Here is an 18386-nt window from a genome sequence, read left to right as displayed (position 1 = left end):
AGTCGCTCAGTCGTGTCCGACTCTTTGCGACCCCGTGGACTGTAGCCTACCAGGCTCCTCTGTCGGTGGGATTCTCCAGGCAAGAGTACTGGAGTGGGTTGTCTGTTTCCTTCTCCAGGAGATCTTCCCAACCCAGGGATCGAACCTGGGTCTCCCACACTGGAGCCAGACGCTTTACCATCTGAGCCACCACATTCCCTAATATAGGGATTACCAGGTTTTCCCAGCTCAGGTGGAAACCATATTATGTTAAGGTCAGATCTCATGGAGGTGGTAAGGCCCAGAAATGACATCATTTTCTTAACTGAATATATTCAGATTGGCAGACAGAGGGCTTGGTGACTGAAGTTGGGCCCAGAGGACGGTTCCTGGCTGAGTGGGAGGCTGTCAGAGTCAACACTGGCTTGGCCAAGGCTGGGATTCCGCAGCTCAGAACCTGGTACTCTTGACTTCCCAGAGAGGCATAACCAAGATGAAGAAATACATCTCTGGCTTTGGCCAGAGCTTCTTCCAGTTGACAGAAGTAGTTGACTGTGGAAATTCTCTGTAGCTGAGGCAAGAATCCTTTTAACTCTTAAGTTCCCTGTGGAGCTGATCAGACCAACTCAGTTCCCTCTTCCTTGGGAAGGCCCTTCAGAAATCTAACCATTTTCTTCTTCGCCTAAAATCCCCCTCCTTTCAGGTTTTCCCCACACTCACCTCAGAGAGGTAATGATAATAATGACTTGTTGAATGAACGACTCATGAGGTGACATCTAAGTACAGCATGTCACCTTATGAACCTATACTCACCTCATGAGCATACTGGACGGTGGGAAAACAGAAGTGGGTTACCTGGGTCGTTCCAGGACTCAAAAGTTTCGTTTTTTAAAAAAATTTCTTCACAGCTCCCAAATGAGGCCCCTTCACTTTCTTCTAAATACGTGCAATATCAAAACTACAAGTCCCATAAGGCCTGCCGAAGGGAGTCACCATCTTGGCACACCTTAGCGCGCATGTCGGCGGGAGAGCGAGCCTTCGGGGAGAAGAAGCCCCGCCCTCCTGCAGCCCATTGGTCGGAGGAGTCGGCGGCGGGCTCAGCGGTTGGCCACCGCGCCCGCCCGTCCGCCGCGTCGACCGGGGTCAGAGTGCGCGGAGGTGAGTCGGTGTGTTGTGGACTCGTGGTGCTGGCTGCCGCTGTTGAGGCGGCCGGGAACGGGCGGTGGGGAGCGGGCGGAGCTGGCCCTGCTTCTGCCTGGCCGGCGCCGCAGTCGGCGCGGGCCGCGCCCGCCGCCGTAAACTGTCCTGAGCTTCTGCTCAGGCCGAGGGAGACGTCGGGGCCTGCACCTGGAGGGAGCCTGCCGCGCTGGCCCCGAGGAGGGGGCGTTGCCATGGCGACAGCCTCTCCCGCTGCTGACGGGGGGCGGGGGCGGCCCTGGGAAGGAGGGCTGGTCTCCTGGCCCCCTGCTCCTCCGCTTACAATCCCTTGGACTTGGATGGGCCCGAGTTGGGGGCAACATCCCGGGGTGGGTGATGCGGCGAGGCCCCCCAGATTGGGCCCTGGTAATGCATGCGGGGTGAGGGTCGCGGCGCGCAGTTTGGGCAGCCTGGGGTGCTGGCCCCTGTGCTCATCCTGGATGCGTATGGTCTACTGAAAAACGTTCAGGCGGAGAGGGAGAGGGGCAGGGCTTTGCAGGACAGGCTGGGTGAGGTGATGAAGCATGCTGACTTCTAACCTGGGGTTCCTTAGGAGGAGAAAGAGGTTTGATCAAAGAGGATGGAAAACTAGCAAGGAAATGGTAGATAGAACATCCCTTTTACCCCCTCTCCGACACACATACGCGCAGACACGCAAGATTAGCAGTTTACGTCTTTGTAAATCTGTATCCGTGGTAGTAGTTATGGTGGAAAGAGTGAATAAAGGGCCTAACTTGGCTAGCTTCCTGTTTGTTTTTCCTGCAAATGCTCCAGCAACAGGTGTTTTCTAAAAAGTCATGAACTTGGATTGGGGCTTGACTGCAAAGTCTTGCAAAATGTAACTGCGTCTTGTTGACTTGAAAAATGCTGAACATGGCTCCTCTTTGGGGGCTTGAATTCTGTCCTTAGGGCTGGATTTTGCAAACTGGTACTACCCATCATTGCCTCTGTTATAGGTTTCTGGTATTAGTTCTTGTCAGACATTTTATCAGCCTTCCAACTGAAGGGCAAAAAAACAGGAATCCCGTTGGCTGAAGACTGTACACTATTTGAACTATAGTAGGTTGTGATTGGCTGAATGATTTTTGATTGTAGAGTTTCTACCAGAAATTGGCTTCATCAAATTCTGCTTTATTTGGACTTTATCATACACAGCATGCCTTGTTTTGGTGGGTTCATGCCTGGAGCTTAAGTATATTATACCTGAATTCCCTACCATTTAAAAGCCAATTTATAAACAGGGACTTGGAGTGTGACTCCACTAATGTGTGTGTCTGTGATCTTGGTTAGAAACCCACTTGGCTGCCTCTCCTCAGAGAGGTGGGGGTTGGGGGAAGGTAGCTGCCGGGAAGTGATTGATAAGGTTTCCTTTATGGATTCTGTGGTGCTTCACTGGAGCTCAGAGCACTTTGGCAACTTAAGCACTCCAAATTAAAAGCTCATTAACAATTCCTGCCCAAAGATCCTGTAAATAATGGCCTAGCTAGGTCACAGAGCTTGGCTGAGAGCTCTCCTTGCAACTTGAAATTTCCAAATAAAAGTGCTTTTATTCCCTTTCACTTTGAAAAGTGTTTTCTTTGTGGTGGGGTAAGTTGGCGAGTGGCATTTTCCTAGGGGATCTGAGTAGAATAAAGTGTTAAATGTGTAGAGTGGTAGACAGGAGTAGATTAGTTCCAAACATAGGTGTTTCTTTGTGCAAGTGCGTTGCTTGCTGGCTTACAAGGGCACCTCTGCAGCTTCTAGTCTTTTGGAAGATGTGGTTAGTAAAAGGTGTAAGATTTATGTGCTCTGAAGAGAAAGTATGGAAGATCTGAATTAAGTGATAATTAAGTCTGAATTAATATGATAGGTATCCATTGATGATTTGACTTGGGGTTTGGTTACCTTGACTTTTTTAGAACTTGAGGCAGACCTGCATGTATTCTGCAAGTGTTACCTGGTCTGTGTGGCCCATTTGCAATATAGCCTGTGGTTTTGTGGCAGTCAGTGCTTTCCCCAATCCCTGCCTCAGTTCCTGAGTTATGAATATTGTCAGCTGTTACCAGTGTCCCCTCCTTGACTATACTAGGATTCTGGATTATCCAGAGAGCCACCACTTCATGGCCATATTTCTCAGTCCAGGCTCAGATATTTTAAATGTTTAGTGTCTCTAGGAGATAAACCTCCTTTGGAAGAAAAATATGCTACTGGAGAAAATGAAATTTATCATTCCAAAAATATATATGTTGACCACTGAAAAACGCAAGAGTTTAGGAGACCAACTCCTCACACAGTTGAAAAATCTGCTTATAACTTTAACTACTAATAGCTTTGACTGGAAGCTTTACTGATAACATAAGCAGTTGATTAACACATATTTTGTTTGTTATATGTATATGTACTTGCATTTAACACATTCATGACATCTTATTTTTTTCTTAAATTTTTTGGCATGTCTAGGCTGCTTGGCTTATCTGCAAGTTTTTAAAAATTGTCACGCGTCTCCAAAAAAGTGTCCAGTACATTTATTGAAAAACACCCTAACGTAGGAAGTAGGCCCACACAGTTCAAACCTGTGTTGTTCACAGGTCAACTGTAGCTTCTGAAAACTCTACTGGTACTGTGCTTCCACATAGATAACTGTTATCCCAAAGTAGTTTGAGTTTAGGAGTTTGAAGTATAGTGTGTTCTTAAGTTGTTTCAAACAGCAGGCTCCTGGGGATATGATCATTTATATTGAAACAGACTTGTTGCAGAGATGTGTATTTATCCACAGCATTGGGGCTTTCCAGCTCTTACTGAACCTTCAGCATCCCCAGCGGCCAGTCTTGGCATCTTCGAAGTAAGGAGAGGTGAGAAATCTTATTGCATGGTCAAGTTTTGGCTTGACGTCTTCCTGATGAATATTTGGGCTTGGAGGGAAGGGAGTGGGGACTGGTGCACATTTTACTTTTCTGTAGCTTTTTCTGACAAAATACCATATGCTGAAAGATGACTGAAACTTATGCAAAGTTTATGAACTGGTGAGAGTTGGAGGTGGGGTATCCAGACCAAGTTCTGCCGTGATTTCTTTGTGGATATTGCACAAACACCTACTTGAAATTCAGGAATTTTGAATAGAGCTGGAATAATTCTTTGTCCTAAGAAATAACACGTCTTAAGACATTAGGAAGGATCATATTTATTTGGTTTTTTATAAATGCATTTTACCAAGGCCTTTGGGATCTTGGTTTAATTTGGGTTGTGGATCACCTCTGGGTAGATGGTTAATTCCAGCCTGTTTCCATTTTATGAGGATTTTGGGGGCTGGCTAAAAGGTTATACTCTGTTGATTGATATCCAGGATCTCAGAGGCTGTTCGTTGAATAATTGAGGTCCAGGCATTTTGCTTGGTGTTGGGCTTGTGAACAAGACAACTGGTGTCTCTGTTCCTGAGGAGCCTACATGGGAGAGACAGATAGCAAAGAAGCAGTTATGAGACCTCTGAGAGGGCTGTAACAAGGTAAGTATGTGTGCTCTGAGAGTACTTAGAAGAAGCTCCAACCCAGACTGGTGGGTTCAGGGAAGGCTTTACAGAGGAAGTAACCTACTCAGCTAGAATTGAATGAAGATGTGAAGAATTAAGCGTAAAAGTCAGAGCTTTGTTGAGTTGAGTGTGATTGAAACACAGAAAACTCAGTGGCCAGGGGAATATGGTAAGAAATGAAGGAGGAGAGGTAAGCAGAAGCCAGGGTCTTATCAATTCTTAGGATTAAATAGTGGGTAGAAAGGAAAGATTAGGTCAGCAAACTTTCTGTATAGGACCAGGTAGTAAATAGTTAGCCTTTATGGGTCTTTGTCACAACGCTTTACGCTGTTGCTATGGCACAAAAGCAGCCATAGTATGAAAATGAATGAGCATGGCTGTATTCCAGTAAAACTTTATAAAAACAGGTGGCAGCTGGATTTGGCCTATGAACCAACCACTAGATCAGACCATCATAAAAGTAGTGAGAAGCCATTGAAGAGTTAAGCAGCAGCCTAGTACTACATTTGCGTTTTGGAAAGTTTGGTTTGATTTCAATGTTCAGTGTTAAGAATAGATTGGGATAGGCAGAGAGACCAGTAAGGAGGCTGTGGCAGTTACATATGGGTGACATTTTATATTTTTGCTATTGAGGCAATGTTTTGAGAACTAAAAATTGAGTACACCTGAATCTTTGCATCGATGTGTATGCTCTCCTCTTCACTAATTTTCTGATTATCTACTTGAGCTTAAAGGATATCTACCTGAGAAATTGTTGGCAATACCAGCTCCTGTTTCACAGAGTAGAAAAGATGGGTGGGAAGGACAAGTTGGTGTGGAATGCATGAAAAGTTTTGGGAAACTCTTTTCTATTGTAAAAAGTAGGAAATGTAGCCTGGGAGACATTTTAGTCTTTGGTCTCATAGCTTAATGTCAATTACTTTGAGCTTCCTGAACTGTATACACAGAGGGGGACCCATGTTCCTAAGCTTCCCAGGATGTTGCCTTATTCCTTATATGTCCTACTTAGTCTCTCCTTTGTTTGCTTGTAGCAAATCAGTGACCTTTCTCTGGTTTTGAGACTTTCTTCTAGTTGAGTATGACGGTATGTGTCAGGTACAGGGACCAAATAAAGTATTTGTGAGTGTCTGATGAATTGTCTACCTCCTCCTATAAGTTCTGGTGTGCATTGCTGAAGGGAATCCTGTAGGTTTCTGATAGCAGTGCTTTTGTGACCTTGGGCAAGTGACTGACTTCTCTGAATTTAGCTTTCATGTCTGTAAAATGGAAAGTTGGTTAAGGATTTGATGAGATGTAAAACTCCTAGCACAGTGTCCTTAACTTTTGTTATTAATAGTATTTTACACAATTTTTTAAAAAAGCAGCTGGCAATCAGGTGACTTGGCCTTTGGCTTAGTACGTTTGGGGTCCTCACAATTGTCATTGTGGCCCTGTGATAGAAATGCAGCCCCTGGCAGAGGCAGCTGGCAGACAGGAGTAAATAATAATTAAGGCAAGACGCTGCTTTTCACAGTGGAAAATTTTCAGACAGCAGGAGTCCCATTCGGAATTCCAGAACTTTCTTTGGGGTGGACCTTAGCCCCAGCACCATCAGTGAAGTGAACTGGGCGAGCAGCTACCTGAAAGAAATTCATCACAGTGTGGCCAGTCATTTCTCCCAGGCTGTCAGGGTCCTTTATTAGTGTTGCCACCCTTGTGGCACTTCATCTTTTGTAAAGTGCCTCTTGAATGTTTTCTTTTGTAAATTACTTTTCGCCACCCCTCTGGGAAGTGGGTCAGGTGGTCAGCATTATTGTCCTTGCTACACAAGTGAGGAAACTGAGGCCCGGGAGGGTTGAGTGTGCTGTCAGCTGGTGCGGTTGCCTCCCGATGAAATTGTGTGAGTTTATTGCTGTGATTTCTCTTCCTTTGAGTGAGAGGTGTATAGTTGATGCGGAACTGTGGTCTGCCGCATGCCTTGTCCACATCTGCTCGTCTTGATCTGCGTCCGTTTATTCACTTGGTCCTGTTGGGTTTTAATTGATGACTGCTAGGAACAGGCCTGCTGGGAAGCAGATTCCCTTTGGGTCATTGTTTTTAGACCATCCCCCTTTGGGGACATTCTTGGGGGAGCCTTGGGTGACGAGAGATTGCTTTGATATGTTCAAAATTGTGCCTCGTGCCCCACAGCTACAGGTAAAATCAAAAGGCAGATAATTTATGGGAGTGTCAGAGCTGGCCGCTGGCACCTCGGGAGGCCATTAGTATGCCTGTTCAGACCCTCTGTGTCCTTGCAATTGATTCCTCTTTGCATGAGCTTGATTTGGGAAGCTGTAGATCTGTGGGTAGTGATTGGATGTGACAGTCCAAACACCGGTCCCTAAATTAATCCTTTTAATAGTATTCCTGCACCAAGGCAATGCTGGCTCACTCTCTCTAACTGGGGAGGACAGAATTGGTAGGGGGTAGGGGGGTAGGAAGAAGACAGAAAGAAAAGAAGCTTTTCCCGGTTCTTAGGCCCTGCTCTGTTCTGACATGTTCCAGTTCCAGAGCAGTTGATGTCATAAGTCGTTCAAAGGTTGCCTCCCACTTACTTTGTGCCTGGCCCTGTGCTGAGAGTACAGAAATGAATAGAACGTGGTCCTTGCCCTTACGGATCTAGGCCTAGTTCAGTGTTCCTCACACTTTTTAGAACTCATATACTCCTTAGATGGAGAAAAACTATGCTTTACTTTAATGCTACTTGGGATTTTAAAATGGCTTCGATGGTCCAACTTAAAGAAGTACTTTTTACACACATACGTAACATATACCCCTACACCTATCTTCCATTATTCTCACCTGATGAAACTCTCTGAAAATTCTCATCTCCATGAAGATGACTGGTAAGAGGAGAATCAGGTAACTAAAATCTTACAATATAGTAAGATGAAAGTTATGAAGTAGGATTAAACTGTGCTGCTGGATCACTTAAGCAATCAACTTTCTGACGTGTCAGAGAGAGTTACTAAAAGGGGGGGATTTGAGCCGAGTTTTGAAGAAGGAGCAGTAATTTGCCTGATGAAAATGGAAGTGAAGTGAAGTGAAGTTGCTCAGTCATGTCCGACTCTTTGCGACCCCATGGACTGTGGCCTGCCAGTCTCCTCTGTCTGTGGGATTCTCCAGGCAAGAGTACTGGAGTGGGTTGCCATTTCCTTCTCCAGGAGATCTTCCCAACCCAGGGATCGAACCCAGGTCTCCCGCATGAAAATGGAAGTACATTTCAAAACAGGGGTAGCAGCAGTTGCCAAGGCACAGATTTGTAAAAGGAAACATCATGTTAAGGGGCCTGAGCACGAGCTGGTTGTCATCCTGCTTCCTGCCAGTTTCTTTACTCTGTGAGATGGGAAGATTTGCTCCTATGGAACTGGGTTGGAGGAAAGGCTTTGAGTTCGTTGTGCTGCAGTTGTTCTAATCCAAGACATTGCTTCCTGTTTCCGCTTTTGTACCCAGGGCTGCAATTTGTTTTTCTTCTTAGAAACAAATTTGGGTGATTTGGACAGACTTAATTATTGCTTATGGTTGAGTTTCTTTTAGTTAAAGTCATATCTTAGCTCAGAAGAAAAACTACAGTTGATATGCATTGTTAGCCTCATGGCTGATGGGAGGATCAGCCAAGTGGAGACCGTGGGCCCTCAGATGTAGGAGAGGAGAACAGGGCCCTGAAGAGCTGAGTGCATCTCGGCCTTAGTGTTCTTACGTGTGAAATGGGAATGCTGTTACCTATTTTGCTTGATGGTTAGGGGGCTTAAATGAGATGAAATATGTAAATTAACCACTGTAGTGCCTGGCTTATAGTAGATTTTCAGAAAATAGTAGTTTCCTTTTCTCTTTCTCCTGTAGTAATAATTCCCTTTAACTGAGATCGTACTATTGTGCAAAGCACTTTGTACATATTATACGATCTAATTTAATCTTTAAGAGATAAGCATTATTGTTGTAGCTATTATTACAGAGAACATGTGGTGGAGTCGGGATTTGAACCAGTGTTTGTCTCATACCAGCATTTTTAACAACTACTTGTTTCTATTCCAGTTCTCCATCTTGGAAGCAGGGAAGTAGCCAGTTCTGGGTCCCTCCCATCTGGGGTCAGATGCTGTTCTGTGAGTGTGGGAGGAGCTTAGAGGGAGGAGAGTACCGTCCCATGCCCTGCCCTTTCTCCATTTCTGTTCTGTTCATGGTGTGTTAGGAAACTAGCCTTTACCCCCTCTTCTGTGCCATGGGGCACAGCTGACATGCAGGTCTTTGCAAAGAGAGGTTTCTCAGCCTTAGAGGAGTTGGCCCAAGTCACTGGATGTGGCTGAGGGTTAGCAAACAGCAGTCAAATCACAAAGAGGCACTTCTTTTTTCTATGCTATCTTGAGTGGCTGAGATGGGCTAATTGAAGGGGAGAGGGAGCCTTCTATGGCTCGTTACGTTGCCATCAGAGTTTTGTGTTCCTGAAGGTCTTTAGCGACTTTAGCTCTGCTGATAGTTTGGGTTTAGCAGCTACTTCCAATGTTGGACAGATTCTCCCTAGCCTTGACATGGAGCCGAAGTGGCTAAAGCTCCAGGCCAGGAGGGTGGTGGGTTGTACAGAGGAGGTGTTTTGTTTGAGATGAGGACTCAGCTTTAGAGTTCCTGCTTCCATTCTGCTTTGGGGCCATCAGGAAGTCATGGAGAGGTTCCAGGCTTTTGCAGGTCTGTCAAGCTTTGTTCACCGAGCCCTCAGGCTGCTGGCCTCCACTGTGAGACTGCAGAAAGCTGAGGGGACAAGCGCTGGTGCCTGCTGCTTGTGCTGGGGCAGTGGCTGGAGGCTCTGAACTGGGAGTTGGGAGTCCCAGGTTCTCTTCTTACCCTTACTTGCTCTGTGAACCTTGGACTGTTCGTTTCTCTTTCTGGGGCTCATTTTCCCTGACTGACTGGACTGTGTCCCCTCTTAGGTTTTCTTTCACCTTTGACAGTCCGTGATTTTCACAGAAAGTGCTCCAGCAGCAAGAATGCATTCATTAGACTGAACATTATGACTCTTGAAGGCATGCAGTTTATTTATATTTTTCCCAGGTTATTTTTAGCCGCTTGAGGCAGGGCCTGTGACTGATGAGTTGCAGACAGGTGTTACTGTCTTCTTGATGATGCCTATGTGGCTCAGGTGCCTGAGAACTTGTGCTGCTGCAGGTCAGATTGGGGCAGGGACTTGCCCTGAGACTTGGTGCTGGGGGTGCCGCGGCTGTCCCACGTGCTTCCAGTCACCTGGACCCAGAACCTGCCTCAGTGCCCTGGGATTTCTCTGAAATACACCTCTGCCTCCCAGTCTGGCTCCCCCATCCCACCCACCAATGTGTAGTTTGTAGAATCTTAATTCCCTGACCAGGGATTGAACCCAGGCCCACAGCAGTGAAAGCCCTAAGTGCTAACCACTGGACCACCAGGGAACTCCCCAGTCTGGCTTTTTATGGAATGGATTGAGTCCAGGGATGGTACAAACCCATACCCTCCCCAGAGATATCCCAAGTGGATGGGGAGGTGGGGTGGGAGTGGACCCCATATTTCATGATGGGCTTCTCTTCTTTTCTCTCCCCCAGGCTCCCCTGGCCTGCATGTGGATATTAAAGGATGGCCCCCTCCTTTCGCCCTTCCTTCCCCCTCCAGTAATGGAAGGCTATAAAATGTCTATTTACCCAAGACACCAGAATGACTCCTCTGTGGTTCCACTAATCTGGTGATTTGGTGCTTCTCTGGTCTCTCAGGTAAATACGGATCGAGGCTTTTTATAAAGGCATATTATTTCCCTCATTAAATGTGTGTTTTGGCACATGCGTTATTTACCTGACCGACAGTAATGGCTGCAGAGGAGCCATTGTGTCTGTTGTGTAAATACTCTGCCCAGAGACGGTCCTCCAGGGGCTGTGGCGCGAGCCTGCTCCTCCGAATCTTGCTGTTTTCCCCTCCCTTGCCCCACTGGGAGGCTGGTCCCTTTATTTTGAGGAGAGAGAATCATTCATTTTCCTCTTTGCCATAGGCTACTTACTACCTTTAATTTGCTAGGAGAAGGAAATGGGTGTCAGAGTAAATGTGTGTAAATTTTGGTCTCGGGTGAAAGCTGGTGTGCAAGTAGATATACAGAGAACATAAACGGTTCCTTTTGAGTTCTGCCTGTCAACTAGATTCTCATAGTCCTGGTTGATGGTATAGGTTATCGACTTATATTCTGCAGACTTGTGACTGAAGTATAAAGACATCGACAGAAAGGGGAAATCCCTAAGATGTCAGTGGGTAGACCGGCAGGTGGGGCGCCTCTGCAGGGAGTGCAGTGGTGTTTCAGGAGCAGTTGCTAGCAGTGGCAGGAGTGCCCAGTAAGGGGGCACTGGGCGGGGGCACTTAGGATGGAGACTGTGCATTGAGGGCCGGCTTTTGCCAGCCTCCGGGCAGCCTACCTTCTGTAGGCAGTACAGGATTATGGCTCCTTCATGTACTGTTCCCTGTTGCGCTTTTTTTTTTTTTTTTAATAACATTGCATGTGGCTTAAAAAAATTTTTTTTTAAAGTTTGAAATAGGCCAGATTTATATGAAGTTAGAAGTAGAGTACAAAGAATTTTTTTTCCCTGAACTGTTGAGTTGCCTACCTAACACTCCGTCACCCTAAATGCTTTGCATGTATTTCCTATGTGCAAGGACATTCTCCTCCCTAACTATAGCACAGCCATCAAAATTAACATTGATATGTTACCTGCATTTAATCCTCAAACCCCATTCAAGTTTTGCCAGTTGTCCCAATAATGATCTTTGTAGCAAAATGATCCAGTTCAAAATCATGCATTGCATTTAGTTACCAGGTCTGTTTAATCTTGTAGACTTTTCCCAGTAAAATTTCCTTGATGTTCATGACTTTGATACTTTTGAAGATTACAGGCTGGTTATTTTGTAGACTGTCTCCCATTTAGGGTTTGTCTGGTATTTTCTCATGATTAGATTCAGGTTATGCATCTAATGCAGGAGACCCTGGTTCAATTCCTGGGTCGGGAAGATCCACTGGAGAAGGAATAGGCTACCCACTCCAGTATTCTTGGGCTTCCCTTGTCGCTCAGCTGGTAAAGAAGCCACCTGCAGTGCAGGTGACCTGGATTCGATCCTTGGGTTGGGAATATCTCCTGGAGAAGGGAAAGGCTACCCACTCCAGTATTCTTGGGCTTCCCTTGTCGCTCAGCTGGTAAAGAAGCCGCCTGCAGTGCAGGTGACCTGGATTCGATCCTTGGGTTGGGAATATCCCCTGGAGAAGGGAAAGGCTACCCACTCCAGTATTCTGGCCTGGAGAATTCCATGGACTGTACAGTCTATGAGGTCGGAAAGAGTCAAGCGTGATTGAGTGACTTGCACTTCTTTTCATGCATCTTTGATAGAAATATCACAGAAATGATGCTTTGATTTTTCTCATTGCATCCTATCATGTGATGCATGATTTTGATTAATCCCATTATTGATGATGTTCATTTTGCTCACTGGATTGGGGTGATGTCTGCTAGGCTTCTGTACTGTAAACTTACTCCCTGTTAATAAGCATTCTGTGAGTAGATACTTTGAAACTATGTGAATTCCCTTGCCAAACTTTAACTTTTAAAATTATTCATTCATTTATTTTTATCTTAAGGCCTCATGGTTCCCTTTTTTTATTCAGTGCATAATAACCCATTAATATTATTTACTTGCCAGTGGGAGCCCCTTCAAGCTGGCTTCTGCATCCTTTGAGTGTCTCCCTGCTTTCTGGCACAACAAGATGTTCTAAGCTCATCTTGTGCTTTCTCTGCAGTAGCCCTGGAATCGGCCATTTCTCCAAAGAGTGTTGTTTCTCCCTGGCCCTTCAGTAAGCAGAGCTAGAAAATATATATATATGTGTCTATATATTTGTGTGTAGATATATACTCATCCTCACATTTACATCTAGCTTTATTTTTATAGCATATATTCCAGTTGAAGATATTTCCAGATCTACTTTGATATACAGATGTTTTTCCCTTTCCATATTAACAGTGAGAAGCTTGGTCCCATTACCCTTAACGCAGTCCCCTTTTGGATCAGTCCCTCTGTATGTAACTAATCTTCCTTTGTTGCCACTGCCCTTTCCCCTCTTGGGTGTTTCTTTTACCTACTTGTGGCTCCCACATCAGGCTGCTCCTCCCTCTCTCCCAATGGATGCCCTTCATACCCCACTAGGGCTGTGGCATGCTGCATCACACCTTCCTGCCTCTTTATGGATGCTGATACCTACCCCGCTGCCCCCCCAACACACATACTCTTCTGTTCCTCCCACTGCAGCTGATGGAGACTTCTACTTTCCTCTTCCACAATTAATGGCTCTAAAGCTATTAGACTGAATTTTGTAGGAAGAGAAGAGCTGCCTTCTTTTTCTTGACTTGAGTTGAACTTGATTTTTAGAAGTATGGAAGCCAGTGATGGCATACGTGTGGAGGCCTGGTCTACTGTCTGCTCTCAAGGCTTTTTTTTTTTTTTTTTTAGTTTTTTTAAATTATTTTTTTTTATTGGGGTATAGTTGTTCTACAGTGTTGTGTTAGTTTCTGCTATATAGCAGGAAAGTGAATCAGCTATATGTATACATAGATTCCCTCTTTTTTGAATTTCCTTCAAAGATTTTTTATAGGAGAGAAACTTTTTGATGTGGGTGAAATCAGTTGAGAAAGGCAGTGTTGACCATTGTGAGGACCTCTGGCTATCAATGTGTTGTCCATGACAGGGGATAGGGCATGTATAGTATATGGTATGGGAGGTCTAGAGCAGTCAGAGCATGCAGAAGACGTTGATGTTACTCTGAGATTGCCTCATGCATTGGGTTTATAGGCTCAAAGTATGGGGGTCCTGGGTTGGCCAGGTGGGCGTAACCCAACAGGATGATAGTAATAATGGTAAGCTAATACTTATTGAGGCCTATGTGCCAAACCCTGCTCTCATTTCACTCTCATTTAAGGAGTAGGAGCTGCTATTGTCATTTTACAGGTGGGGAATTGAACAGAACTTGCCCAAGGTTCCGTGGGCAGGCAAATAAGTGGTAAAACCAGGATTCAAACCCAGAAGTGCTCCTTAATCACTATGCTTACTTGCCTGCAGTATTTGGCAAGTTAGGTCTGATTGACCATAAACACTTTATGTAGTACATATACATACTGGAAAACATTAAAACTTTCAAAAGTATTTATACATGGCCTGACTTTGAGGACTTAGAGAAGAGTTCTAAGGCACCCAGGGACTTTGAATCCAAACTAGAATGTATAATCTGAGCAGAGTGGTGTCTCCCATGTCAGCAAGGCTTCCAGTACTGTTCAGGAGTGGGTGACGTGAAGAGTTATTTTGGATTCCAGCTTTCTAAGGAGTGTTGGCCCATTTGCCTTTCCAAGGGATTCCATAATGAAACTCAAGCCAGCTTTTGTCGCAGGCTCCAGATCTGGGCTGCGGGATCAGGCTGTGTTTTTGGAGAGGCTGTGAAGCCATGGTGAAAACAATCACTGTTCTTGTGCTGGGGTCATGAAGAACTTAAAATACTTTTCAGTCCTAGTTCTATGTGGGCTCTCACTATAGTAATAGGGAAATTGTGGACCCACACCAGCATATAAATACGCAGGCAAGTTATTGTAGGTCAGTTTGTGTGTTTCAGGAGAGCCGGGATGAGAAGTAATACTTGGCATTGTCCCTGTTCACTCAGGTGGTGGTAACATTGTTGCCTTGAGGATGCAGGGACTTCCCGCCCTGCTGGCCTCCTCCAGGCTACAGCAGGGAGTGAGTGCCCACTGCAGTCTTTCAGAGACAAGCTTTTGGATCTCTCAGAATGGGGCTTCAGAAAGCTTAAACTGCAGCTGTTTCCATGTTGAGCAGCAAGATTTCTTGTTTAACTTGGAGGATTAAAGTTGAGGGAATTTGAATATTGGGTATGAAATGGGAAAAACACAAAATTTCTGCTTTAGTCCTTTTTTTTTTTTTTAAAGAAAGCTTGAGTTATTTGTGAGTAAAACTTAGGCTTTGATTTTTATATTTTGTTAGGCCTCTAAGGAGCAGACATTCTGCAGATTTAAAGGGAAAACTTGAAAAGTGATTTGGATTTTTTTTTTTGCACATGTTCACTCAGAAAACTTTACTAGATTTTTAGCAATGCTCCCATTACTGCCACATCTGGGTTTTCTCTTTTTTTTCCCTATTTAAAAAAGTCCTGCAGTCATTCAAGGCCTCTAGTAGGGAGTCTAAAGGCAGGGGAGGGAAAGGGCTGAGGCTGTTGCCAGCTGTGCTCTGCAGGCGTCATTCATTCCCCCAGGGTGCCACTTACTGTCTGGGGGCTGGGGAGTCACCAGACTATGGTGAGCAAGCTCCCTGTGATGACTCTGCCTGCTTTCCAATTGGAAGAAGGGAGGCGGGTATATGGAGACGTCAAGATACAGAAAGGAATGCCAGGGGCAGGTGGCTGGGAATGGAGCTGAGGAGAGAATCCTGGGCATTTCCTGCTGCTTGTCTGAGTCTACTTGGCTCCCAGGACTGATTGTGCAATGGGGTCACCCCTGGTGACTTTGGGAGACTTAGCTTTAATGTTAAGTGCTGCCACCTGAGAAGCGACCACAGCATTTGTGTCTCTCCTCTCTCGAACTTCAGAGCGCCACTTAAAGATCAAGGCTGGTGCTGCATCTTGTTTTGAGGTGGTCTGGGAGACTCAGAGCTGTCATAATGCTGTGGGGACCAGTGTTTAGGATCTTGAGCTTCAGTCATGAATACTGAGGTTTAGAAAAGGAGCACAGAAACACTGGGGAGTGGCTCATGTTGTGTAAATATTCCTGAAGACTAGATGGAACAGGGCCACGGTGGGAGGGAGTAACCCATACTCTGTTCTTTTTTTTTCTCTTTCTTTTCCTTTTTTTTTTTTTTTAACTTTCCTCCCCTAAGTTTTAGATGCTTCTGGATGTTCAATGCTAGCACCTTTACAGACTGGAGCAGCTCGATTTTCTTCATATTTGCTTTCAAGAGCAAGAAAAGTGCTGGGCTCTCACTTGTTTTCTCCTTGTGGTGTTCCGGAGTTCTGCTCCATATCCACCAGAAAGCTGGCGGCCCACAGCTTTGGCGCATCCATGGCGGCAATGATGTCCTTCCCTCCCCAGAGGTATCACTACTTTTTAGTGCTGGACTTTGAGGCCACGTGTGACAAGCCACAGATTCATCCTCAGGTAACTGTTGCATCATTGCTTCAGCAAAGGTGGGGTGGGCAAGGAGGGAGGGAGGAGAGACTGGCTTTCTGGGACGCAGAGGCACTTTGTCTTGTCTTCTTGGCTTTTAGCTACACATCTGGAGTTCCTGCCTAAGAAGCAAGACTTGACTCAGGCATCCTAGGGTGAGGTAGACCTGAGAGGTCTCTGGAGACAACTGGGCACATTGTTTCTCTCTGGTCTCAGCCTTTGAGAATCAGAATATTTCCTTCTGTCCCATCCTTCCTCCTTCCTTTCCCTTCCCTCCTTCCTTCTCCTGCTGCAGCTGCATGTCGTTCTAAGGAATACTGTGTTAGTCAGCCTCCAAGACGGCCCCCAGTGATCCTTGCCTCCCGATATTCCTACCTGTGGTAGTTCCCTCTCCGCACTGAATCAGAGCTAGCCCTGTATAGTCAGTAGAGTAGCGTGGAAGAGACACTGTGTGACTTCTGACGCTCAGTCATAAAAAGCGTTGCAGCCCACTGTTCTCTTTCGGATCACTTGCTCTGGAAGAAGCCAGCCACCATGCTTTGAGGACACTCAAGCAGCCCTGGGGAGAGGTGCATGTGTACAGGAACTGAGACTCTTAGCTAAAAGCCAGTTCTTGCTAGTCATGTTTCCTGGCCCTGTCTCAAAGTGAATCTGCCAGCCCCAGTTAATCCTTCAGGTAACTACAACCCCACTGGACATCTGACTTCAGTCTCAGGAGAGACCGAGTCTGACTGACTGGCTGAGCCACTCCTGAATTCCTGGCTCATAAAAACTGTGAGAGAATAAATGATTATTGATATTTTAAGTCACTGAGTTTTGGAATGATTTGTTACACAGCATTTGATAACTCAAACAACCAATGTTGTACTGTTGGAAAGGAAAATTGCTTGCCTTTTTTTTTTCCTTAATTATCAGCTGTGTTCAGGGATCTTTTACCTTTTAAGGAAGTGCTTCTAGGAAGCTTGGATTAGCAAGAAACTCATGCACCTGTGATACTGAAGTGCTTGGTATTTGCTTTGGGGGTGTGCCTGGGGCTGATATGGCAGTTCATTATGGTGTGGGGGTCTTGGGTGTACCTGACTCTAGAACTGTAACTCTTCCCTGTAGGGCTGGATTATCAGATGTGTAATTTGGGGATGTGTAGATATGTTGGTCTGGGAGTAGCTTTTAGTAGTTAGAGGAGGAGAAGAGGATGGTAGGAGCAGGTACTTGGGAGACAAGAAGGTCCCTGCAGAGGTGAACTGGGTTTATTGCTCATGGTTGGTTTTTTCCCAGGAAAGCGTTCTATCTTTAGATAGGAGATTATTTTCCATAAAGCAGATACCACAATGCTTCTATCTTCCCCTCCTCCTTTCTTTCCTATTCTCCCTTACGGTAGTCATCTACTTTGGGAAAGGACTGAAAGCAGGCCTGCTGAGGCTTGAGAAGACAGGAGCTGTATGAGGAGAGGGTCCTAGGAAAAGGAACTTTGCGTGAAAGGGAGGATGACCTGGGAGCTGCCTGAGCCATTTATTTTCTCAGCCTCTTGCTCCTACCCACGCTGTAGAGTCATCTTCTCCACCTCCCCAACCTACTGGAGATTCTGTGATGGGTGTGCTTGGGTGGTGGGTGGGAGTCTTGGTTATGTAGATTCTCTGGAGTTGAGAATCAGGGAGCCATACTCCAATATGTCATATTATCTCCCTTGCTAATGATTTCAGTCACTGAGTAAGCCCAAGCAGGACCTGAGTCAAAATCTAACACATCCCTATTGCACAGGATTCAGCCCTCTTCTGAAGCCTCACGGTTGCTGGGAACCTTCTCGATGACATTTCCTGCTTTCTGCTTCCTCACACCTGCCTGTGTATGTTTGTTTCTGAACTTTTCAGTTAGATTATATGCTGAGATAATGATATAGCTTTGTTCTCTTGTCCTACAGAGGGTTCTGCCAATGTTATTGAAGATGAAGCTTGATTCATGTCTCAGTTTGGTCTGTCTGTATTACCTTTCATCTCTCTTTCAAGGACATTGTTCTTTTAATTTTTTGTTCTTTTTATTAATTTATTGCAGTGCTGAAAATGTAATGCAGTGCAGACTTAAATCACTTGTATCACCAACTTCCTTCCCAGGAAGGAAGAAACCTTTTGGACCCGGTTTGAGGTTGGGCTTCCTGCTGTTCACCAGGATCTGAGCCTGATTAAAGATTATCTCCAGAGTCAATGAACCCTGATGATGTGATTCCAAGGGCACTTAAGAAATTGGCTGTCCTGGTTCATTATTAGCAAAGCATTAGCTGTTGCTGTAGAGAACTCAGAAGGAAGCATTTGCTGTCTTGCTTATCTTTAAAAGGCGAATACGAATGATCTTGGAAATTATAGACCCATTAGTTTACTGTGATTCCAGAGAAGATACTTGACCTGATCGTCAGATAATCAATCAGCAAACAGCTAGAAGAGCATAGGGTACTGAGTAATAACTTACATGGGTTTGTGAAGAAGAGCAAATCC

General features: G+C 45.4%; 1 protein-coding gene across 10 annotated transcripts in view; it reads left to right on the top strand.

The window, feature by feature from the left end:
* The first annotated feature begins 1091 nt into the window (after positions 1-1091).
* ERI3 (ERI1 exoribonuclease family member 3) overlaps positions 1092-18386 on the top strand; it is a 129542-nt gene continuing 112247 nt past the window's right edge. For 9 of the 10 annotated variants that reach the window (XM_088835243.1, XM_055403826.2, XM_055403822.2 and 6 more), the window contains exons 1-3: positions 1147-1505; positions 3932-4007; positions 15614-15891. In XM_088835243.1, the coding sequence (XP_088691369.1) occupies positions 1371-1505; positions 3932-4007; positions 15614-15891 (489 nt within the window). In that variant the 5' untranslated portion in view covers positions 1147-1370. The other variant, XM_088835242.1, reaches the window with a different exon arrangement.

Source organism: Moschus berezovskii, chromosome 4, assembly GCF_049115385.1.
Source record: "Moschus berezovskii isolate FMDL1 chromosome 4, NW_MosBer_1.0, whole genome shotgun sequence".
NCBI lineage: Eukaryota > Metazoa > Chordata > Mammalia > Artiodactyla > Moschidae > Moschus > Moschus berezovskii.
The sequence above is the reverse complement of the archived record's forward strand: the minus strand, read 5'-3'. Positions and strand labels throughout refer to the sequence as shown.